The 25,748-nt window shown below is 40.4% G+C and overlaps 1 protein-coding gene across 3 annotated transcripts in view; it reads right to left on the bottom strand.

Moving 5' to 3' along the window:
- Positions 1-205: 205 nt before the first annotated feature.
- Positions 206-25,748, bottom strand: part of APBB1IP (amyloid beta precursor protein binding family B member 1 interacting protein) — a 62,653-nt gene continuing 37,110 nt past the window's right edge. For all 3 annotated transcript variants that reach the window (XM_068171955.1, XM_068171947.1, XM_068171963.1), the window contains 7 exons: positions 24,478-24,552; positions 23,220-23,363; positions 19,695-19,805; positions 8,005-8,103; positions 6,948-7,065; positions 3,016-3,113; positions 206-1,010 (listed from right to left, as the gene is read on the bottom strand). In XM_068171955.1, coding sequence (XP_068028056.1) covers positions 477-1,010; positions 3,016-3,113; positions 6,948-7,065; positions 8,005-8,103; positions 19,695-19,805; positions 23,220-23,363; positions 24,478-24,552 — 1,179 coding nt within the window. In that variant the 3' untranslated portion in view covers positions 206-476. The remainder of the gene's footprint in view (positions 1,011-3,015; positions 3,114-6,947; positions 7,066-8,004; positions 8,104-19,694; positions 19,806-23,219; positions 23,364-24,477; positions 24,553-25,748) is intronic.

Genomic DNA, 25,748 nt, shown 5'->3' with positions numbered 1-25,748 from the left:
AAGAAAACCCCCCATAGTTGAAAGTTTTCTGATAAAGAACTTTTAAGGGCGATTCTGTGAAAAAGGATCTTCCTTTCCACTTCTCAAAATTTGCATGAGGACATTGTATTTTTCCTTTAACTCTAATTCTACTAAAAAGGCAGCCAGAGTAGATGCATTTCACTTTCTGAAATGGCTGGCTCCAGAATGCTGCTCCACCATCCCTGGCTGTTCTTGTGGAGGGAAGCAAGATCCTACAGCTAATTCTTACCTTTGTCTGGTACTGGAATGGGAATTAAGAGCAGGGGATGGTGAGGTGCAGGGGGAAAGGAGCAAGTTGCAGGGACAAATTGGGGGTCAAAGGGTGCCCCACCTTCTTGAGACCCACCAAGAGGAACTCTGAAGGAGAATTCCTCCTGGAGAAGCCTGATCCAGCATGATCTTCTGTGATGCCTCACAAAACCAGCTATGTCTTAAAATCTACCCACTCCCAGAGTTCAGGAGGTGTTACCCCTTTTCTTCTCAAGAGCTTTCATTAGGTCAGACATGAAATCTGCTTGCTTGCCTCCCCCTGCAATCAGAGGTAGCCCTGCTGACTGTGGCTCTCCACCTTGTCCTGTGTTTTCCAGCCTTTTTGGAGGAAGTGGCACAGGTTTCTTCACTGGAGGTGGTGGCGGCTTATTGGAGACAGGTGGAGGTGGAGGGGGTAATGGCACATCTCCATTACTGCTGCTGGAGACCGGTGGTGGTGGAGGCACAAAATCAGGAGGTGGTTCACAGAAATCGGGTGGGGGTGGTGGAGGAAAATCAATCTTCAGTGAAGGTGGTGGTGCTGGAAAGCTCTCTGGATCTGTTAGGAAAATGCCACTGTCTCGTTTCACTTTGGAGGGTAAAACTGGTGAAGCAGAAATAGCAGATGAACGCCTTTCAGGTGGAGGAGGAGGCTGCAGTGAGGTCCTCTTACTCTGGACTTTCTGTGGCCTCAGCAATGGTTGTGCCAGGCCAGGTGCACTGACATTATTTGTTTCAGCCTTTAATAAGCAGAAAAATAAAAGGACAGACACAGTCAGTAAATGTGTAAACTAATGCCACTGCCTAAGAACATAAAAAGATGTGAAAACACATGAGTGTAGTAGACAGGGAAATTAGGTAGAGTACATTTCACCTAAAACATGAAAAGAGTATTTTGTTTTCTTTCTGGAGCTGCCCATAGGGGTTTCACAGAGGAAACCTCCCTGTTGACAGTATTCATAGTGCTTCTTCTCTGTCCACAGAAGATGAGTGCTTTTAAAATTTTAAGTAATTGCAGTTAGAGAGACTATCATCAAGAAAGTATCTTTGGGATTCATTGTCCTTGATCCCAGAAGAAATGATCCTTGAATACTGACCACCTCTCTTGGACCCCTCTTCCCTTCAGGGCCTTCTCCCATGGGATTCTTCCAAGAAGATTTATAAAGATGCTAAAGTTAGCTCTCCTGGAGTCCCTGTTTGAAATCTTGCTCTCTGTCCTGCTACCTCTTCCTTCAATACTGAACTCTACAGTCTCATGGTCACCGCAGCCAAGGCTGCCTCAACCGTCACATGTCCAACAAGGCCTTCCCTGTTTGTTAGTGTAAGGTCGGGCAGCCCAGCATTCCTTGTGGGATCCCTCACTGCCTGTGACAGGAATTTGTCATCAATGCTTTCCAGGAACGTCCTGCACTGCTTGTGCTTTGCTGTTTTGCTTCTCCAGAAGATGTCAGGGTAGTTAAAGCCCCCCAAGAACCAGGGCCTGTGACTGTGGGGCTGCTTCCAGCTGCCTGTACAGAAGGCCTCATCCACTCCCTCCTTCTGATCAGGTGGCCTGTAGCAAACACCCACAGTGGTGTCACCCTTACTAGTCCGTCCTTTTATCCTCACCAGGGCAGAGCTCGGCACTCTCCAAGTGTTGCTTCACACTGAGGGCAACTCCACCACTGCACCTTCCTGGTCTGTCTCTCCTGAACAGCCTGTGGCCCTTCATGACAACATTCCAGTCACGAGAACTATCCCACCATGTCCATAATTGCAGTGAGATTGAAGCCCAGTGGCTGCATGGAGATCTCTAGTTCCTCCTGTTTGCTGCTTCTAGAGAAAAGTGCTCTGCATCCCTTCAGCAGCATTAATTCTAGCATGAGCTAATTATAACATGTATGCCTCCTCTTCCTCACTCCTTGCCTACAAACATGGAAGTAAATAAGGCACAGGAAGAGGGAACCAGTGGCTGAGTTCTCAGAATGTGATCTGGTCCAGAGGAAGTAAGGTTCAGAAAAGAGAAACAGGAGGAACTCAAAGACAGAAACAAGAAGTGTAGAACATGTAATGCTGGTGACAGGAAAATCCTAGGAATTTAATTTCATTTGTCCTGTGCACTCCTGTGCATACATGCTGAAGAGATTGAATGATGAACTGCAAACAGATGCACACTTTTTTCTGTATGATGTTCTTGAGGTTCTCTTACTGTACGCTTTGATATTTTTACAGCCAGATTTGGTGCAAATACATGAAATTTGGAGCTCAACAAGAAATGCATTTAGAGCCAGGGAAAGCATGTAAGTAAGGTTTTCCCTTAGTTCTTCACAGTTTCTCCTTTTTTGCACACTCATCGTCAGCTATGCAGTGTTCCTTACTGAAAACACTACTATATGTCTTATGTTTCTAAGGCGAGACCTTTTTTTTTTTGGCAGAGACAGAACATGGCACCAAGGTTCTGGCAGCACACTTTGAGACTATCCCAGCAGGCACATTCCTATTCCTGCTACATGAACTCATGGCTGCTTGTTCTGAAGAACAGAAGCAGTGGGTGGCTGTGCCTTCACCTCCCATCGGAGGCTCCTGGTTCTGCACAGCACACACACTGTGTGCAAAGCAGTGTGTGCAAAGCATGAGGAGGGGCAGCCACCTTTCCCAGGAGCCAAATCCTTCTCATTGGCACTTTGAGAGGGAAGACAGTAGGTGAAAGAAAACAAACTTGGAAAACTTGTTCACAGATGACATTTAACTGTAGTAACTGCTCACTTGTGCCTCAGATGTATCCACTTTCTTCTGAGTGTCTGGAAGTTCTGTACTGGAATGATGAACACTTTGGGGAATCTGTCCATTTGACTGAACAGTACCTGTGACAAGGAGAGGAGCCAGAGGGAAGAGATTGTTATGTTTTTGTGACATTAACCAGATCAGGGAATACCCAACTAAGAAAAAGGCTATAAAAATTTCTTTACAACTTCCATAAGGAAACACTTTTTAAAGGGTTTTTATACATAACTCAGTAAAATCTGTTTTCTACTTCAAGCTCATTTTGTGACTTTTCATATTCAGTTCATTACTTAAGGAAAATAAACAAAGTACCTTACATTAAAATACTTGTATTTCCCAACAGCATTTTGAAGTTTGCAATGTGATACATTTTTACTATATTCCCAGTTTTTATGCTTTTTTTTTCTCAGTTTAATTTAGGCTAAAGACTAAAAGCACCATAGTTTCATATTAATCAGTCATTGGAGTGGAAGTCTGAAATCCTACAGAGGGGCTGATCCACTTTCTTTGGTAAACAAGCTAAAACATGTCCCCAGCTCTGAAATATCTGCCCCATTTGGAATCACAAAGATTTGTGAATTTCACTGTGTTCTCAGATTAGTGCAGATCCAAAAGCTGGCTGAGTTAAAGCTCTGCAAAACATCTGCCCACCATTTCTGCTTGTGCAAGGGATATGCATAAATAACCCAGTACTGTCAAATGGAGTAAGTGACTGTGAGACCAAAGAACAAATTTACAAGTTTAGTTACAAAAAATCTCCTGCCCCTATGTAGTCTGATGAGGATTAAATACTCTCCAGTTTAGTGTAGCATTTTTGAAAGCTGTAAGTGTCAAAGTAGTAGGCAGTGTTTGGTGCCTAGAGACTTAGGTTTGCAAACCTTAATGACTGCCTTAGCTCTATTATCATTTACAGTTCTGAGATCCAGTAAAGTTCCACTCATGTACTTCTCAGACATTAGTGAACCCTTAGCTGTCTACAGTGGAGACTAAGCACAACAGCAGCTTTAATCTTGACATGTACTTTACTGATCAAAGAGGTTCCAAGAATATGATAAGAAACAGAATAAAGTATTTTTATTGCTATACCTGCAAATCCCATGACTGGCAAAGAAGTAAGACAAACTCTGCAGTGTGCCTCGTTTACTAAGGCTATTTAAGCTTCAAGAGATGACTGAAGGTGGTCTGACATCCTTAGTTATACCTGTGCCTGCATGTTGTTCAGTATATTTAATCCAAAGTACCATTTGGAGCATTCAAACTACAGTCTTGTGGTTTGTTGAAGGACTCACATGGAAGTCAACACAGAGAAAAAACCAATCTTGTGGCTCTCCTTCCTCAGTGGAAGGAGATGTAAATCCCTGGGTTCTGTGGCCAAGAAAGATTATGCTCCCTTAAGTGGAGCAAGTTACTTTAGCTGTTCATAGCAGAGCAGGAGTTTGGTTTTCACACTGCTCAAAGATGTTGCTGCCCTCAGTCATACTGAGATTTAACTAAATGAAGGAGAGCAGAGAAAGATCCACTGTATCTAGTGCAGGTATGGTGTTCTACTTGGCAAAAATGATGTTACAGAAGGGTGGGACACACCAATCTGTTTCTGCTGTTAATAGATTTCAAAAACTATGCAAGACTTGAAAGCAACACTTGCTACATCATCTCCTGTCAGCCAGCTAATGGACTCCCAGAAATATAGTATGGATCCCATGCATTCTATTCTCAAAATTTATTTTTAATATAAATGTTATCGTATTCTTTACAAGTTAATTTCTTCAAAATTTTATAGTGAATTAGTATTTGTTTTAAGGAAAAAAAAAGTTAGTCGAATATAATGCAAAATATACATACCCAAATGCAAAATATTTATCTTTGCAGTGATAAGGAACATCTACGTAAAGTGACATCTTCCATCTTTCAAACATCATGATATTGTGCAGGACCACTACATAGATTGATTTTTTTTGTGTTCAAAGGCACACAATAAGGCAGAGAGGGAAACAACATATTTTGACTGAGGTGCACCTGGGATGCTTCAGAGCCACAGACTACACAGGTTGGGGTATATGTGAACATACCAACGCTGGTTACAGCACTGTGTCCAGGGAATAATGGCTATATAGTAAGTGAGAACCAAAGTTTCACCTGCCTTCCTTGGCTGCCACCAAAGTTAACAGAGTACAGCCCCTGCCCAGTTCACACAGGACTGTAGTCTTCTATAGCAGATTTTAGCCTGTACTGAAGTCAGCCCATACAAATGGCTATGGAGCCATCTGAAAACAGAAGTGAACGTCCTTTGTTCCTTTTCCAAAACACAAACCAACAACTGCTCACAGTTAGGCAGTTCTAGTAGCATAGTCAGGCCCCAGGTTTTATATAGGGCAGCTATGACAAGTGTAAGATTCCCAGAATCACAGTGACTTGCCTCAATTTCAACACTAATGTTCCTTCAGAGGTAATTCCATAGACTCAGTATACATGACTAAAACCTTTCCAGCCTACTTAACCGTTTAATGCAATCCATTAGTTAAAATTAGCAGTATATTCTACTGAACACATGCAGTGTTCCTGGATTCTAGTCAGGAGCTGAAGTCACAGAGATGTATATACAGCCTTTATAGGGCCTCAGTCCTGCCCATAACCAGGACAGATGCAGCACCAGCATGGAGTCCCCCTGGCCAGCCACGTCTCTACTGCTGTCAGCACCTGAACACAAATGTTCCACAACTGTCAAACCCACCCTCACTCAAGTAAACTTCCTCCTGTCAAGGGTTGACACTGCTCAGATGCTAGGCACCTACAAAAGAAGCTGCTCGCTCACTCCTCTCTGCAGTTAGACAGAGGAGAGAAATTTAACAAACAATTCATGGGTTCAGATAAAAACTGGGAGAGATCACTCACCAAATACCATCAAGGGCAAAACAGGCACAACTTAGAGATATAAAGTGAATTTATTGCTAACAAAATCAGAGCAGGATAATGAATAGTAAAACAAGCCCTTAAAAACACAGTCCCCCATCAGAAACCTCCTTGATCTCAAAACAGTCTGTTACTGGGTCTCCCCACACTAGATGTGTATTTATTAACATGATTTTACTCCAAGGAATAGTAGGAAGACCACCTTCTATCTCCAGTGTACTCAAAAAAGGTGAACTGAAGTGAAGCCCTAGAAAGGTATTTGAGTTGTCTACATGAGAAGTCAGAGTATTAGCTTCCAACAGTAATTTCAACTTCTCCTGCCTTATGACAGTAAGTACTTGGCCAGCATGCCCTACCTAATAAAGCATATCTTAAGCATGTAAACTAAAATTAGTCATGCAAGTTACAGCTACTATCATGCACTGTTGTACTGGTCCCATGATCAGATCAGTAACAGCAGTATGATGGAGGTACTGGAAAAGTAAGGTAAGAAAATAAGGCAATCCTTTCTTACTCATGTCCTAACACCCACATTGTTACCATGCAAATGAGTGAAAGGCGAGGACAGAGAGTGACTCACCCTTTCTATAATGATTTCTAATATTTCCTAATCTTTCTATAATGATCTATCTCAGAATATGCCACTCAGCCCTTTTACTAATTGGAAGAAAATCTCCAATAAAGCCAGTGTAGAGATGGGCAAACAGAAAGTTTTGAGATATGGACCATCAGTCTGCAAAATGCAGATGGAGGATAAAGGATTCAGATGCCAACAGAAAAATGCCTTATTAAGTTATGCAGATTTAAACTGATCTTCAGTGAACTGTCTTTGGATTATCCAAGTTCTAACTGTAAAGTGAGTTTTGCTGCTACACTGGCCTGTCTATAAAAAGACATCTTGCTGAATCCATGGGATAGTTTTTTGAACAAAGACTCTATGCAACACAGATGATAATAGAAGGGGGCAATAAATGTGACTTCAACTGCCGTGGCAGTGTCAGTACCTGCTGATGAGGATCCTGCAGGGGCAGCTGGCTCCACCACTTTTTGATTTGCCCACCGAGAGGACAAGCCAGCTTTCTTCACTGCGCATTTGTAATTGTCATAGAGCGTCTTGCCATACTGCAAAAGAATCAAAACAATAACGTGAGCTTGACATAGACCAAGCATTCATTTTGCTCTTGGACAACTTTTCTGACCTTGTTTCTTCCTACCTAGTTTTGTTAAAAGGTGCCTTTCTAGAAGTAGTGTGCCTTTTCTGTGTAGAGCCAGGTGGAAAGCTTAATAAAACATGAATCCCCATACCAAACACAGTCCTACTGATAGCATTCTTACATTTCATGTTCGTTTCAGTATCTGTAAACTTCTTGAAACCTGGCTTTAAAGTCAACTGTTCTCAGTATCTTTTCCCAAGTATTACATTTTCAAACTGGAGACTTGAGACACTGAATCCCAGGCTCTAGAGCAAACAGCTATGTCAGTGTAAGACACGACATAATTTTATGCTCACCTCACACCTTTGTTATGTGCCACCCTGCAGCAGAGCTGTCTGGCAAAAGCCCAAACTAAAATATAAGAGGAGTAGGTCTATATGGGAAAATACAGCCAATACCAAGGCTATGTATAAATCCATCTAGCTTAATGTTTTGTACAAAAAAAATGGGCTGTCAATTAGGATTCTTTTTAACAGAGTGAGGCAGACAATTTGGGTAGGACTGTCTGAAAAATGTCACAAATGGACTGACCAGAGCTTGCATACTTTAGATACAGCATATTATTATTGAGCCAGATAATTGTGCAGTAAGTTTTATGAGTACATGAGTTTTATAGCTACTGAACTCACTCTTGTGTTAATAAGAAACACATACTGATAGCTAAGGTACAGGGACATTCAGTACATCCATCCTCATCATGCACTTCTGATCTTTGTTTCTGTGGTAAAACTAGCATGAATGTCCATTCTTATCACAGCATTTCCAGTTGAGGTGATGACAGTCAGCAACGTCAGGAAGACCAGCTTTTACAGAAAATATATTAAAGTAAATTTGCTTTTAATCTCACCTTGGCAATTCTTATTCCTGTTACCCACTGATGCAGGGTTGCTTTATCATCACAGCACAAGTACTTGATATACTGTGACTCCTTTTGAATCTGGGGGTGCTGAAAGATATTAATTTATAAAATAAGACAAACACAGAAACCAAATCACTATATGAAAGTCTGAAGGAACCACACAATGACCCTGTGAAAACACATCATGAAGATGATTTGAAAAAAAAGATAGCAAAACAAGAGTATAAGAAAATATAAAAAATATGGTGATTATGAACAGTACACAAGTTGCCACTGGCAGCTTTTGCTTGAAATCATTTAAATGCATTGTAATGTGAATTCAAGGGTTTCAGAAATGTAACAGTGATCTAGAGTTCAATAAAATCTATAATTGCTCCGGTTCAAGGTCTAACACTCAATGTACAAACACTAGAAGGAAGTCTGTTTCTCATTTTGTGGTTTGTCATAAGTGAGGCACTTAGACTGAACATTAAACATAATTAGTTTTCAAAGACTATGTTAAATTTGTTTAAGTATAAACTTTCAGCTCAAACAGATTTTTCCTCCTAAACTGACTGCTTTTCTTTGGGCTCAATTCTAGAATTCTTCTTATATATTTTTATTCTTCTTTACACTTGCTGTTTTTGCAAAAATTATAGATAAAACTGTTATATGTTCTGGATAGAGGATTATTCAAAATCCAGCACCATCAGAAGTATTCTTGTTCATTTGTTTGTACCGGAATTTTAAAATTTTACAATTTTAAAACCTGTTTTTTTCATTTGGGACAAAATTTAGGATCTCTTTCCTTTACTGATCAAGGTAGTATTGATATGTATTGACATATCTATGCAACTTACAGACCATCAAAATGCCAGACTTCCTACTTGCCTAGGACGGAACATTCTCTCTAAGACTCTGAAGGAATTTGGTTTCCCTGCTAAAGCAGAGAAAGATGTCTTTAGTAACTTGGATAGAATAACATACTGCCATCTCTTGATATGCAAAGGAAAGAATGGACCCAAAGGAAAAACACTTCATTATCCCTTATTTATGTGCTCATTTCTATCTATTTTCTTAAAAATTATAAGTGCACGGTTGTGGCATTCACATTCTCTGGACAGAGAGACATAATTCTGTCTTTCAGGTAAAGCACAGAGAAGAAGAGAAAACAATCTTTATCTCTGCTCCTTTGTTTTTTCCTTGTGGAATTTGGTATGGAGATTGTTTACCTGAAGTGATTGCTGGGTTGGATTCTGGTGAAGGTTGTTTGGGTTCAATGACCAATTGGATCCAGCTGTGTCTCAGACTCTCAGCAGAAGTCACAAATTGTTAGGTAGTTGATACATAGGTAAGAAATATGTATGTGGAATAGGATAGTCTCTCTTTAAATAGTATTTTAATGTAATATAGTATAGTTTTAATAAAACTGTCATTCAACCTTCTGATCTGGAGCCAGACATCATCATTTCTTCCCAGTCGGGGCTGTCTTTTTTTACTATACAGAGTTAGTGAAATACTGTGAATGCACAAAGAGTAGCTAAATATGCTCCAAGGATTGACTCTCTTTCCAGCCTGGGCAGTTAAAAATTCAAAGCATACCTCCATCTAGCAAGGACACTGGGTTTATAGGTGTCATTAAGCCCCCAAAACAGAGCAATGCTGCACATGGGGAACTCAGCAAGGTCCCTCCCAGCACAGAGCACTGCCAGCCTCTGGCTCATGGAGGTGCCACCTCCTCACAAATATCTGCTGCTGGCTGGGATGTCCTGCTGCAGAGGCCAAACCTGCCCACAGCTGGGTGACCCAAAAGCAGAGCCAAACACAGTGGACTTGCTCCTCAGCCACGTGTCCCTTGCTCCCAGCTCAGCACTGCAGACACCAGGCTTCCCTTGCTTGTGCTGACCCAGCTGCTCAGGAGGACACATTCTGATTTAAATAAACAAAAACGGAACTGGTCTGGGTTAAATATAACCCATTTCATCATGCTGTAGTTTTGGTTTATATGTTTTTAAACCCAGCAGTCCACACCATGACCTCACACAGGGCGAGGGAATAAGGAACATTGTGGCTTGGGGAGAGAATGAGTAGCGAGGGATGGATGAGAGGATAGGACTGCACAAGCCACTATTGCTGCTAAAGCCCTGTACCATCAAATTATGGAGTGAGAGGGAACATACCATGGAGATAACTGTGAGGAAGAAAAAACCAAAGGCATATTACCCTTCAGAGGTCTCACAGGGAGAGATGCATCCCAAGGCTGTGGGTACCCGTGTTACAAGTCCCTGCATGTTTGCACTCACCTGCTCACACAGGTCACAGTCTTTCTGCAAACACACAGGTGGCCATCTCCCCTGGACAATGAATATGCTGAGTCTGCTTTCACCTCTGGAAGTGCCCGTGGCTGCCTCATTCCATCATCTTGCTTTGGGGCACTCCCAGGCTGAGAGCAAAGGAGAACTCACACTGCAAGCCCAGAGGTGCCAGCTCACACGTGCCTTGACTGCAGAGCAGGGGCCATGCCCACCTCACGGACCTCACCCATCTGGGACACCCACACATCACCCCTTCACACAGCTCAACGTACAGGGCTGTATCTTGTTTTTATAAACCTCTGCCACGTATCAAACCGAGGCAGTAACCAGGCCCCTGGATAAACAGCCTGCTCCACCAGCCTCCAGCATCTGTCCTTGTCTCCCACAGCCTCAGAGAGCCTGAATGCAGCTCAGAGTAGCCTCTGCTAGCACAAGATGTGGTTACGACACAATGCTCAAAAATCCTTGTTTCCTTCCACTATTTCTCCATTAGGTGACCAAACAGTGAAAATCAAAGAATTCAGCCAGAATGGTACCTTTAAAAGGGAACTGTAAGCAGGCACTTTTTTGTGTGACAGAGTACATCCCATATACCTGGGTTACGTTATCACCAACGGAGACAAAAGAACCAGGAGGTTCAAGCAAAGACACTGCAACCCCTGGTAAATTCAGTTCTTCAGGCACTTTTCAACCAGCAACTAGCATTTTTGCTCCAGTGTGTAAGGTCCTACTGAACCCAGTAGATGGCACCCAAACCTTTAAAAAAGGAAAAAAGGGACCTTTTCCTTCCCCTTCTTTTTCATGGCAAAAAGTCCATTGCATCTACATATTCCTCTCCATTTTTAAACCCCACATCTACCAGTGTGTGTTTTTATTACAAGCAAAAATAGAAGACTTCTGTAATTTAACAAATGGTTCATGCAAACATCTGCAAGAATGTCCACACTGCATAACAAGGCAGAGGAGGTCAAGGCATAGAGCAAGTTAGGTAATGGTGCTGCATATACACACAGCTGTGCCACGGGGATCTGCTTCTGGGGTGCTCAAGAGAGGCTGCTGCAGACCTCTCCTCTGGGGCACCCTATGGAAATGTCAGTTTCACAAGAACACCTGTACTGTGTCAGATCAAAGGCCCCTGAATCCAGTACCTGGACTCTCAGAGTGGCCTGAAATGTGGGAAGAGGAAGTACAAGATAAGCATATATGATACTTCTCTGTACGCTCTCTGTCTACAATGATTTTTGGCAATTTTCTGAGACTCGTGGGGACTCCATAAATAGGTTCTCTTCCAGGTACTTCTTCAGTTTTTACTGAGCACAAAGACAGTTCTGGCATCCACAACACCTTTTAGCAACAACTTTCTCAAGTCTGTCACGCACTCTATGAAGAACCACCTCCTTCTCTGAACCTGACTGCCACAAGCTTTGTGTAACATCCTTGTTTTGGAAGACTCACCAGAATGCCTGACCCCTAGCCAGACCTTTCCATGCCACTCCTGAGCCTAGAGATCCTCATCATACTCATTGGCAAGCTGTCTTTCCTTTTTAGCCTATGGGCTTCTAGTCTCTTCAGTCATTCTTCAAGTCAAAGTAATTCCTTACCTTTGCTTATCCTTGTTGCTCCTGCTTGATACTTTTACAAGTTTATTATATTCTCATTGACATGAGAGGACCAGAACTGCACAGGTGAACAGAAATCATGAACTTTTGCCATGGTAAGGCAACATTTGCTGTTTTATCATCTATGTCTTTCCTAATAATTCCTAATGCTTGATTTATATATCTGACAACTACTGAGCACTGAACCTCAGCCTCACAATGGCCTTCCAGAATTCCTCATTCTGCCCTTTCTTCAATGATCTGAATAATATAATATCATCAGCAAATTTCCTCACCTCACTCCTTACCCTGAATATGAATATTTTCAGACTATGGGGGGGGAGGGTCTCACAATCCTGAGAAGTTGAGGGGGAATTGTCAGTGAACAAGGTGACAGTGTCCCTTGCTGGATAGCATGTTAGTTACTTACTGGCTACCCTTTTCCCTGTCATTTGCTGGCTATTGTCTCCACCAGGCAATCCATCTTAACGACTGATATTCACCAGTGGGACCTATTCCAAATTGCCCCAATCAGTTCCTTGATTAAATTACTCCAATCAGCAACTGTGATTAAGTGCACAGTCACAAATATGTGCTGTCAATTAGGGACCAGACTAGCAGGCTGCTGAACCCCCAGCTCTGAGAAGGAAGGTCAGAAGAATGGTATTGTCTCTCATTTTCCAAGAAGTAGCAGCAGCACTGGCTCCTTTTACATGTAACTTTATGAATGACACATAAAGCTTAACTCATTACTGGATCCACAGCCCACTGAGGTCGGCTGGAAATATCTCCCTCACCTCACAAGAGCTTTGGATCAGGCCTAAGGAGGACTGTTCCAGGCTGCCAGTACAGAGGGTGCCTACAGCAGCTGTCTGCAAGGCCAGACCACAGGAACAAACACCAGCAGCACCAAGCTTAGCCATCAAGGTTTCTACCCATACAAGATTATTAGTAACTGGCTCAGATGAAGACATTTGGCTTCCTGTGGTTTTTAGATACATGAAGCATGCTGCTTTAGGTAGGAAGGTAAAATATTTCAGCCAAGAATTGACACAGCTCACTCACCCCACCATTTGCTCACTTGGAGGAACTGTATCATAGTGGAATTGCTTCAGCAGTACAAATGGCAGAAGTCTCGGCTCTCTATGCTGACCTTTATAAGGTCAATTTTCCACTTAAAACTTCACACAAAATCTACTACATAGTGCATTATAATGGTGAGTCAGAATAAGCAATTTGAAGAAGACCCTAAGGAGCTGAAAGTGCCTGGAAATGCTGACTTGGTATGAAGATCCCTAAACGATTCTATGGTTCTGTGTGGACCAATTTCCTCCTTTCACTGCTCCCATGTCTCAGGAGAGTGTTTAGTCCAGCACACAGACATAAGCAGCTGTAGTCACTATGCAAGTCTGGTTTTACTAAACTAGATTCAGAGTCTCTGTAATAACTTTTCTGTGAGACTAACAGAGGTCAACAACATCAATCACAACAGCCATGTGAGAAATACTGTACTTTAAGGCAAAATAATACTAACCTCAGTATACCACACCTCATACATAGACAGATACATTATTTTGCTATAGGGTGCATACCATGTCTTGAAAAGATCATTAAAATCATCTGACAGCAAAGTGAAAACATCTTCTCTGGAAAGGTTTAGCACCTTTGCCTCTGAAATATGCAGCACCAAAATGAATTATGAAAGACAACTGCTTAAACAGTAACAACTCTAGAAGTCATAGTTTAAAAGAAAAGTGGAAATATGCAAGCAGAAAAACTGGGCAGAATTTTTCCCAAATTAAAAAAAATTGAATAGTGCTTTGAAATAATATGGACTACAGTGAACTTTCATCTATCTATGTCAAAACTCTTAATAATGATGAATTAGTCGCATCATTGAGCCTGATTTTGTAAGTACTAAGATCTGAGCATCTCAAACATGAGGCTGCAAAAGGATGAGCCATGTTTCACCCAGAAAAGCACTGAAGAGGCTTGGAACAGAACCTAGTATTCTCCTCTGTCCCACTGTCTCCTCTGTAAGTATCAATTGTCTAGAGATAAAAAAAGCAGAAGCACTTGAATATAAAGAGTTTGTTTTCCGGAGACGTTTAAAAAATATTTATCCACAGATAGCATTTTCAGATATAAAGTAAACCCTTTGCCTAAGGAAAAAAAGATAAAACACATTGAAAACCCGAAGAAATGGGAACTGAATGATGTGGTTTCTATGGTGTCTGCCAAAACAAATGACTGAAGGCCATGTGTGCATGAAATTGGATATTATCCCAATAAAATGTTCTTTTGTGTTGCCTTCTTCCAACACCGAAGATGAAAAGTAAACTGAAGTTATTCAGGCATCTCATTGCATTCTTTGCCCCAAAATATACGGATCATTGCTCGGTCTCTGAGGCAGAAACAATAGCCAGAAGCATAAAGAGTGACTAACTTTGGATCACAAGCTTTGGCTTTTGGCTGAATTTTCACAAAATGCTCAATTCTTTTGGATACCTTAACTACTACCAATGAACTTGTGCTGTGTTGAACTAGCTTCTCTGAAAAGCTGAGACTCTTCTGGCTCCTATGTCTGGAAGTAGAATAAATGGTCATTACCTTTCAAAAGTCACACTGAAATGGTTCAGATTTGTAATCTATTATCCATCATGGTCAAATTCAGATGCTATGCACCCTTTGCATGAAGATGATCATACTTAACTGATCTCTTCAAGATGTGTGAACTCTATGTATAAAAGAGTAATTGCCCTATTATTAGGGAAATTATTCTTTTGACCTACATTTCTCTACTGACCTGCGGCAAAATTTTTAGGTCATTAAAAAATATATATATAATAACCATTGTAACCAAAGAGGTCTGCTTTATGCAGGAAGTAATATTTTCCAAAGCTATCATATTCAAATTCTCCCTGTCCATTCTCTGTCCTTATTCTCCCTGCTGTTTATACATTAATCTAGCAAAACTGTGCATGTACATGACTGTAATCCCACATAGCTGAAAGTGTTCTGCAAAAAAAAGTATTTCTACTTCTGCTTTCTCAGTTAATCTAGCAATGAATTTATTCTGAAACACTTATCTGAAGCACTCGCACTAAAACAATTTCCAAATCTTTCACATTAAAAAAATCTCCTGTTTTCTATCTTTGTTTCCTGCACTAGCCACTTGTCCTACATAGTTGTTATTAATAGTGTTTTCTATCTCAAACACCGCTAATTCTCACCTTCTCCTTTTTAACTGTCTTTGTGTTGAATGCATTACATACATGACTCAGCCAGCATGGAGCACACAGGGTCTGAGGGAGGAGGGAATCAGGAGAGAAGCAGCTGAATACCAAATCACCTGCTAGAATGATGCTGCTATTGCAAACAAGCTATTCTTTTTGAAAATTTACTTCCAAAATTCTTTGGATAATTAGAATTTTTTTTTTTAATAATGGTGCCAAATGATGCCAGGAAAACTTATCTGTTTTGACTGCACAGGAAAATGTACGCAGCTGTAGTAATAGAGGATGATTCGCCTTTGTCTCAGTTTATCCCCAGGAAACCCATTCTTTTCATCCTAGATTAATTCAGCATTATGCACCATTACCTCCAGATTACTCAAGCATAACCAGCACCAATAAACTATAATTAAATCCACTCTTTGTCACAGGCACATCAGACTGACTAAACCAGCACATTTGCATATAGATTACCTTGCTATTTGTCTGCTTTGAAAGATTTTTCAACATGGTGTGACAAAATCAGCTCCTGGACGAGCATGCGTGCGCATGCACAGACAGAGACAATCCACAAAATGAACATTACGTTCACTATTTCTGCTCAGTGCAATAGATGCTGTTGCTAGCATGATGGACAGATCCCTCCCTTTCTGGTGAAATACCTTATTTTTGTGGGCTTTCAGTTTCAGAATATAAAATAAACCATTAAAGGTCTCATTTACTTCCACAGCATTTCCCATACAACATGAGATGGTGAATGAGAAAATTTGCAGGGAATCTAGATATAAAACCACACATTTGTAAATGCAAAGGTGGCTCTACTTGCTGTATGCAGTGCGTGAATACACTTTTGCTGGAAAGAGAGAATTTTCTTCCCTCACCACTGCTCTCCCAGGAGTGGCCAGCACTCTGTGCAGGGTGGCACAGAGAGCTGTGCTGTGACTCTCTCCTGCCTCCTCTGCTGGGAACAGGGTGACAAATCCAATCTTGAGAGATGCAGGTTTGAGTGAGGGTATTTTTTTAAACTTGGCTGACCTTTCCTCTCCTCTTCTCTGCATATGGAGATCCCTGTTAGGAAAAGACTCACTTTATCTGATGTCAAAGAGAACGGTGGGCTCTTTGATTTTATGAAAGCATAAGACTTAGGCTGAGTACAAAATAGGAAGAATCTGCATATTTACAAGAGCAGATGTCCAAAAAGTATTTCTTATACTCAGAGGCTCTGTTTTTAATATTCTGAGAGTTCTTTGTGTTGTTCCTTGGTTTTGAAATGTGGGACTTCCTTTGAGAGAGGAAGGTTTGTTTAGCAGTGATATAGAACAAGTGCACTGAAGAAGTTTAAAGCCCAGCACAGACCAAATAGCCACTAGCAAATAAAGCACAGTTCAAGTTTTTAGTTGCCCCAAAGCCTAGGGATCCCTGAAAGCTAGCTCCATTGGAGGCTCTGTGCCAGGCTGCAGTCTTGTCCTCAGGACCCAGCCACATCAGTCCTGGTCTGCTGCACACGCACAGCTAAAGGTGACCTGCTCTCACCACCTACCAGCCAGCTGTGCTCTTTCTGGCTGGCCACAGCTGGGCTTTGTGCTGCCTGATATGAGGAAGTAGCTGCTTTGTTCTGTTACTGCAGTTGTCTCCTGAATCATCCTGAAAGGAAACTTCTGAATAAGCTCAGCAAAATGCTCCCTCTTTTGCTAGTTAGCACTGTGATGTTTAATTGCTTCTGGCACCCCACCCCTTTGCCCATTATCTCCTCAGTGTCTTATTATTAAGAAATAAGCAAAGCACATCCCGTTTTTGTGCTGAGGTATAGTATATGCAGTGGGGTGCTGACATAATGGGAACAAATGATACACAAGGAGCACTCGTAACACATCGTGCTTCTCTAGCTGTAAGAGGAATATCCTACAGCATGGATCTGCAGATAAGAATACTTACATTTGAGCTTTAGGTGCATCTAGAATATCCCAGCCTGCAAAGACCACCACAGCTTCAGGCTAAGGATCAAAGCAACCTGCCCATGATGTGCATGATCTTGTTGGTACACTAATACCAGCACCCAAGCCAGCGGTAGCTACATAACCCAGGTATGATCACTGAAGTTGAAATTAAACACCCAGATTATATAAGAAACAGGACAGAGGGAGCAGCTCCTGGTGACTGGATGCGTGTTAGCTGGGACAGGCACTATGACCAAAGGCTCACCGTCTCTGCAAGCCCCATGCCTGACTGTAGCCAAGGAGAAGGAACTGGAGAAAAAGCCCACATCCCCTTTAGAGATGCACCTGTCTGCACTGCACCTGTCTGTGAGAGTACTGTTATTTCTTTTGGAGGACTTCATTTGCAAAATATGGCAGGATGAGAAATATCTCAAGAATGATGGTTTGTTTTCCTTTGACATGTCAGGACAAGTGTCTCCCAGCAAGAGAGATATTTTCTTCTGGGAGACTTACAGATCAAACCAGACAGAACAAAAATGTGACTAAGTGTGATAAATGGCTCAGTGTTACTGTCCACACACTTTTGTGTCGCCAAGGATCCAATCAGAGAGACTGACATTTAACTCTTTCCCTCAGCCCACAGATCTCAAGATGTATCACATCCTCAGCGCAAACCTCCAAAAGTAAGCCAAGGATATGAGAGAACTAATTTCAGCAGCATGGCTTTAAAAAGTAGAGTTAATACTCTATTTATATATAGAATTCAAATTAATGTACAGAAATTAAAATAAATATTAAACTCTCTACCACCCTCAGAAAGCCACCCTAAGTGGGAGACTTTCACTTCTGAAACAACAGAACAGAACAACAGAACAGAAATATGAAGGTATCAGTATTTGCCTGTACTTCTTGACTAACTCCAGCCCCTGCAAGTTAGCCATTAAAAAAAGCCAAGTCTGAAACTGAGCGGGTAAAGAATCTACCAAATGATGATTTGCAGTAATTAAAAGGAAGAACAAGCACTGTAACATAATCAATTCATCACTATGTTACATTGTTCAGAAATAATTATTGATACCATGTTTTTTCCAGTGAACTGCAAACACATTTTAGAAGCATCAGGGCAGACACGATTTGCTAAGTAGGTTTCATAGATTTATAAACCTATTATACATGAAGCTTTCCTGTGTAAGCTTTTGATCTTTTTCTTCCAATTTCACATTGAAGGTACAGCACTAACATCACACATGAAATAAAGCAAGAATTTCAGTTGAGGTATGACTTTTTGCTAGTGTAAATAGCATACCTCTTTACCGAAAAGATGGCAGTAAGTCCAAAAAGTTTACCTAACTATTGTGAACATTTCAAAATACATACATTCAAAAATCATGCTTTTATTTTCATCTGAACAGAATGTGAATAACTTTTGTTAAATTAGTCAGATAGTTCTCAGACCAGTCATCTGTTTAGAAAATCAATTTCCCCTTGTTTTTTACATCAGCTCCCTTTTTCCTTTTTTTTCCATTAAAGGTTGTACTTTTCAGAAGCAGTGCCTACCTATTAACTTCTGAAAGCTCACCTGTGTTTCTTGTAGAGTGTTTTGTGGAGGTCTATAGTATCAAAACTGCTCATCTGTGTTAATTAGATACATGTGTTTCAGAAAATAAATCTGTGTCTATAAACCACTTCTGCTTGGCCATATGCAAATTAGGCTAGCAGACATTTTGGAACTCAATAAAAAAGTGATTTAAGTGTGCAACTACAGCCAGAAATGTAGTACTGTAGGTAACCTTTGATGTGAATGTTTTCTATACTTTTTTTTTTCTGAGATGGCAAGATACTGTGTTTTCTGATACTTCGTTCACACTGCACGCCTACAGAAAGAAAAGCAGCAACAAGATTTTCTTCTGTCTTGTACACAGTGATATGGCAGATAGCAAGGCCAAATTACTACAACCTCAAAGCTTCATTTCTGCTGCCTAAACTAGGAGAAAATGGGCTTCTTTTCCTTTCCTGAGAGGAATGCAGAATCCCCAACCTATTTGCAGTGCTATTACCTGGAGAGGCAGCAATGAGATACTTATTCAAGAACAAGCGTTGATTTTCATGAGTGGATGAGCAATGTATTTTGCCTTCTTGCCAGAAACAGCAGTGCAATAAAATATGACAAATGAGATGCCTACTCCTGCAAAATTTTGCATCTCAGTTCAACAAACCCCTCAAAAGGTATGACTACACCACAAAAAAAGTAGACATGCTTTTTAGTGTATAATCCATAGTTCTCATAAGATCAAAATTAGAGACTGCCAGACTTCTCGTCATACATCTGCCCTGGGTGTCAGCTGCCCAAACATGTCCAGTCACCTGAACAGTCAGCATATTCAACCCTGTTTTGAAGAAAACTTTAGGATGCAGTGTAGACATATATCACAGGACTATCAGTAATAAAATTAAGGTTCTAAATGTATGTTGCTGATAAAAATGAAGCAAAGAGGAAATTACACATGATTTTTCAGGAGTTATTCTATCTTATTAGGATCCTTGGAGATTCAAACTTAAACATGTTTGCATATAAAAGAAACTGTGACATTTGAAGAACATTTTTTGGTACATTACCTTTAAGACAAAGCAGTGATCTGTAGGTGCCTTATATTTCACTTTATGTTGATAACCATAATACACGTTCACGTTCTCAAACTGAAGGAAGCATGCCAGATCCCGTGATGTCTACAAATGAAAACCAACCCATCATTGTTAGAGCAAATTGAATTTTGATGTGAAACTCATTAATAGGACCTTTATCAAATGCATGAATGCCATTGAAGCTGACTGAAAAAACAAGGCTTAATTTTAAGTGTCTGTTTTCTTAAAATAAAAATTGGAAGAGGGTCAGTACATATTATGAAAAATCTATAACACAGTTCAACATTTTGCTCTTGTTCTGGTTATGCTGCGCTTCATTGCTTTGTGTGGAGATTTTAGCTTATGTCTAATATCACAAAAGAGAACACCACAGTAATAAACCACACCCTTAAAATTCTGAATGGAGAAATAAGATTTTGGGTTCTAAATTGCTTTGGGAGCTTGTTTTTCTTTTGTACATGTAACAAACAAACCCTTATCGGGAAATAAGCACACATTTAATCTGTTTTGCTTAACATTTTCTCAGATTTCTGGGCATCATTCCATTTCTGTTTATCATAACATTTGCTTGTTCACAAAATATTGCTAAAGTAACAAGGTTTCTGTTGCTGGCATGTTTCTCAGTGATGAATTCTGCATACAGTAACTTTTGCAATCCTTTGTGTGGAAATGCAAAAATAGCCATTTCACTTGGTCGCTTTTGGCTAAACTGAGAAATCAGGAAATTGTGGGGGAAAAAAAGAAAAATGAAACAACAAACCACAAGCTCCCTCTACCCCTAAAAATGGGTTATGATATGGGGATATGTTATAATGTGCATATGATGGTTCTTGTCTGCTGTTCTCATTTTTAATGATATTTTCATTATAATATGCCCTTGAGTTGACTTTATTTACAAATTGAGTTTGCAAGTAAGATATGTGGCTAAACACTTCCTACTAGATGTAGACAGGACTTCCCTCTTTCTCCTGTATCTGCTGCAGCTGATGATGCCAGAGATTTTGTCAGTGTGTGGACCTCGGTTTTTCAAACATCTAAAAGTTCCTAAATGTGCTCAAATCCCTCCGTATAATGTGTTGTTCCTTTCCTTTAGGAACCAGGCAACAGTGATTAGGACCAATATGAATGCAGTTGTTATTATCTTCTAAGGAACAGATTTTATGCAAGGGACTCGAGCTTAATGTGAGTATTTGTGCAATGTTAACATGACACAGCAACGTTAACATGACAAAGCAACACAATTAACAGAAATGGATTTTTTAATTATCTGTAATTCTGATGCTTTTGTTTTGTGACCCTGTCCATTAACAGCGCGTTTTTGATTGGGATGTAAGTAGAACAATACTGAAGAAAGAAATTAAGACAGCAGTGCTGACTGGTGCTGGTTTGTTAACAAATAACCCTGAAACAAAATCCACCACAAGCATGTGTATAAAATTATCTGAACGTGCCCCTGTATTTTCACTTTCACCATGTATTTTGCAGTCAGCACAAAGTGCCAAAGGTATGCCAGATGACTTTGCTTTTTTTGTAAATACTGAAAACAGGAATATATATGATGAATTTTAAAGCACTTGCAGCAGCTGAAGATACTGTTGTCTGCCAACTGTTCATTTCTGTGCCTCAAAGAAAGACTGCTCTGCCCACAACTGAATGATGTGCAAGGGGCACGTGCACTTTTCATGCTACCCTGACAAGGGATGAACTCTCATCATTTAAGGGCTTTGACTGAAGAGCTCTACTGAATTCTACTACAGTGCTTTAAGATGTTTAACACCCTCACAGCATCCTGCTCATGTCCCAGAGATTAGATCTCCACAACAGACATGTGTACCTCATCCTCAGCTGTTCCAACACAGAGTGCAGTAACCACTTAGATCACCATTAAGCACTTGACTTTCTCTGGAATGGCTAAGACATGCCACAACATCAGTCTTTTGCTGAAAGCTGTTACAGATGCAGGAGCAAGCAGCTACCATTTTAAGGAGCTGTGACTATCTTCTAAAGAACTAGATTTGTTGTGGTAATATAGTGACTTTAAAGCACACAATTCCTACAACTGCTTAGTAATAGGCAGGGAGGTACACAGGCTGTAATGATGAACAGGCAGCAAAGTGTTGAACAGCTGTCACACGGGGACTGTGTTGCTCCATCTGAGCCTATGTTTACAGCCTATCACCTGGAAAAAAGAAAGCACTCCCCTCATGTGCACTCTGATGAGAAGTCACTGGAACAGGTATCACTGGATGATGAAAAAAGGCTGAGTAACTCTCAGGACATGCTTGCCTTGCTTTGGCACTGTACTACTGGTCATTGTTGGAGGCATGCTACAAGGAAATGCCCAAGATGGATTCACATTTGACTACTCACACTTTTTCCACCTTAAGTGCCTTCTAAATAGCATTCTAGATCCTAATTGATAGGATGTTGTGTGTACAACCTGATTTGAGACATGAAAGCCATTATCTCAGGGTCAGGTAAAGTCAAAATAAATTGCTGTGAAAGCAGCAAGGTGATCTGTGTTTCACTGTGGTTCGGTTATAAACAGGTCACTGGAGCAGCAGCACAACATCCCTTTACAAGATAAATTATTTTTTCCTTTGCATTTTAGTCAGGAAATAGCAGAAGAGTTAAATTTCAAAGCACAAATCCTAACAGTAAAGCTTTACCAGCAGCAGCATTTCTAAATATGAAGCATTAGCAGAGCTGTAAGTGGTAACAGAAGTGGTTTTCAGAACACAAAAACAAAACAAAACAAAACAAAACAAAAAAAAAAACCCACCCACAAAAAACAAACAAACCAACAACAAACCACTAGTCCCAGAATCCACTGTTCTACCTCATCACTGTGGAAATGAAAAGCCAGCTGCCCTTATGTGCAACATATCCAGTGCTAGCAATTCAGACTCTTTAGATATTTTGTAATGCTAAATGTAAGTAAATTTGATTCAGCCGAATAGATGCTTCTGACTCACTTCTTTCTACACAAAGGGCAGACTTAAAAAGCCATGAAAGACAACACATTCTCTAGGTACAGATCACTGTATTGAAAAACCAGAATTTCACATGCTGGTTACTAGTGCAGAAAGTCAGTATCAAGCAAAGTAAAATTCTACCTTTTTTGTGACAAGAAATTAATTTACTTCATAACTTTTTAAGATTTTCTTTCAAAGAGAACCCATATAACAGTGAGGCATTTTGGCAGTTCACCACCAGCTGATGGGTGCTATGCTGTTTTTGATTCCTCTCCTGCCTTCTGGAGGAGCATTATTTTATTAATGTTTTTATCTATCCCTTGAAATCAAAAGGAGAGAAACGTGACAGGATTCAGTGACTGCATTCTAGTATTTGCACAAGTGGTGTAGTCAAAGTTGAACCATGGAAATCTCAGCCCTCTCAGAGGCACCAGACAGTGCTCTTCAAATGTCACCTTGGGAGTTCTACACTTCCACCTCCACAAACTGTTTTATTGCTAAAAGGATTATTTAGCTTCCCGACCTTGGTTTTTCCTCTGGGTACATAATAAATTCCAGAAGCTCGTAGAAGAAAATAACGCCTCTTCCAGGACTTTTTTCCATCTTCTTTTAAATAAAGGGCCCCTTCAAGCTCTGGCACAATGACAGATGTCCCACAGAAGCTTTCCTGTGCAACAAGAATAATAATGCATAAAATAAATCCATTTAAGCACAATCCTATCAATATATAGCAGAAAAATGCTCCCTCGAAAAATAAAGACATTTCTTGTGACAGTGAACATATGAACATGGGGAGTGCAGTTACTAGGGAAATGAACACCTTAGACAGGCAAAGGAAACTTTTCCAAGCTAATGCTGGGTGCTCACACTGATACAGAAGGCTTGCAAAACCTCCAGCACTTAGGGTCAAACAAAAACCTACAAAGGCTTTTAACTAGACATAGATGTGCACAGTGAAGGCTATAGAACAGAGTGGTTGATACTGTTGTTGGTTTTTTTTCTCTACTGCAGTGTTTATAGGTTCTGTAGAGAAATACTTTGGTAGAGAGATTCTTTAGAGACTGCTTAGAGCTCTAAAAACAGCTCAGTCTCTGCCTTCACTTTGAAATACATGCTAACATTTAAAACACTGTTTAATCAGATATACTAATTGTTTGCTTGAAGGACTTACTTGTAGGTAATTTTTAATGCAAACACACTTACTTAATGTTTTCATTTAGAATTCACCAAGACTTCTGCTGGTTAACATCTGGTGCCTTCATAATTTTGAAATGTGAGTCCTTAGTCACCTGAGAAAAGCATTTCCTTTATGAGTTTACCAAACTGCTTGCCTGGAGAAATGTGGTAATCTTTTCTTTCAAATAACTCTGCATTTTTCTCTTTCAAGCGTACATCTGAAGTAAAACTTCAGCAGGAAAGGCAAGAGATTAAACAGACTTTCTGGAAAAGTGAACATGTCTTTTTCTGTTGTAGCACTGCTAATAAGTTGAGAAGTAAAGCCACTTCTAATCTAAAGATAATTGTTCGGTACTGATCAGCCTTACTAAAAAAAGTCCCAAGGGCTGGCCTAAGAGTGAACATGCTGCATTTTTAATGAGGAACAGCCAATGCAGAGGAAAGTCAACATATTAAACCCAAGATACAAAGACACCAATGATCACAGAACTTCCTGTTGTTACACCATTTCCCACAAAGAACTACATGCTGGTACTGCAGAGCAGATGCAAATGGTGGCAGAGTTTTGGTGACATTTGCATCAGCAGCCTAATAATTTGGCTTACCTCCAGCAAAGCCTCTTTATTTTTATCATTCATTTCTTTGCTTTCTTTCTTCCCTTTGTTTGCCAGGTAGAAATTCTGATGAAGACACAAAAGAAGTTAATGTTCATTATAAAGCCAGCAATACAAGTAACTAGATTGCTACAAACTCACTCAAGAGTTACTGAGTCTTTCAATATTGAGTACCCAATCAGCAGATGCAAGAGACAGATGCTTATGGACTCTTCTTAAAGATAAGTTTAATCACATCTGCCTGCTCATGAATTTTAATTTTTTATTCTGAATATAATTCAAAAGTAATACAAGATTGTTTTTGCCCACGTAAATATGGCCTCCAAAAATGAAAACCAGTGGCTTATGTTTTTAGCTGTTTTTCTGGATCAATGGGTTTGGGTTTTAGCATTCCAATTTTCACTGCTTCCTATATTATTACAGGTTGTAGAGAACCTAACATTTGATTGCATGCTGATATACAATGAATACAATGCAGTATCGAAAGGCTAGAAAGCATTTTCCCTGCAACCTAATCTGGTAGTTTGCATGCTTTGTATCTTGCACTCTGGATATAACTCAGCTCTCAATTTTTAGTTAAAGTGCTTGTATGCCAAAGCCTTTATCCAAAGTTACTACTTTCTACTTTAGCACCCCTGCTCATGCTCTTCATAGTACTTTTATGCAGTGAAGAAACTGTTCAAAAATCTAGAAGAAATCTGAAGAAGTGATCACCATGATATCTTGGCACATGTGCTCCAGCCTACTGAAAATAAAGCCTGCACTCCTCTGTTTCTGTGACGCTGCAGCTGCCCTCGGAGGACCCAGTGCCTGCCTGCCCCACAAACAAGAAACCACAGTGCCTCAAGGACATGCTCACCCACAAAAACAAATTCACCTACTGTTAAACAGCAATAACCAGTCTGCATCCATCTGCATTGTACAGATGGACAAAAGGACAGCACTTGGACTTATGTGCAAATTCTGACAAGTGTTCCCACTTGTCTAGGATGCTTGTGTGCTGGAGCATGTGCAGTGGCTTTGCTCCACAACAAGCAGGGCCAGACAAGCAGAGCTGGCTGTTTGCAGACTGTAAGGCAGTGAAGGAAGCAGGGAGATCAAGGATGGAAGTAGCATTTGGATCCATGGCATAGAGGCCAGAATGGTTACACTCAGTCCTTGTGGTTTACAGCTTTTCAGTTTATCTGACTTTTCATCTCTATTTCTTCATGTCTCAAGACTATGAGAAAGTGACAACATATTTACATGCCTAGAACTCCTCA

Source organism: Anomalospiza imberbis, chromosome 1, assembly GCF_031753505.1.
Source record: "Anomalospiza imberbis isolate Cuckoo-Finch-1a 21T00152 chromosome 1, ASM3175350v1, whole genome shotgun sequence".
Taxonomy (NCBI): domain Eukaryota; kingdom Metazoa; phylum Chordata; class Aves; order Passeriformes; family Viduidae; genus Anomalospiza; species Anomalospiza imberbis.
Note: the sequence above shows the minus strand (reverse complement) of the source record. Positions and strands in the feature narration are given on the sequence as shown.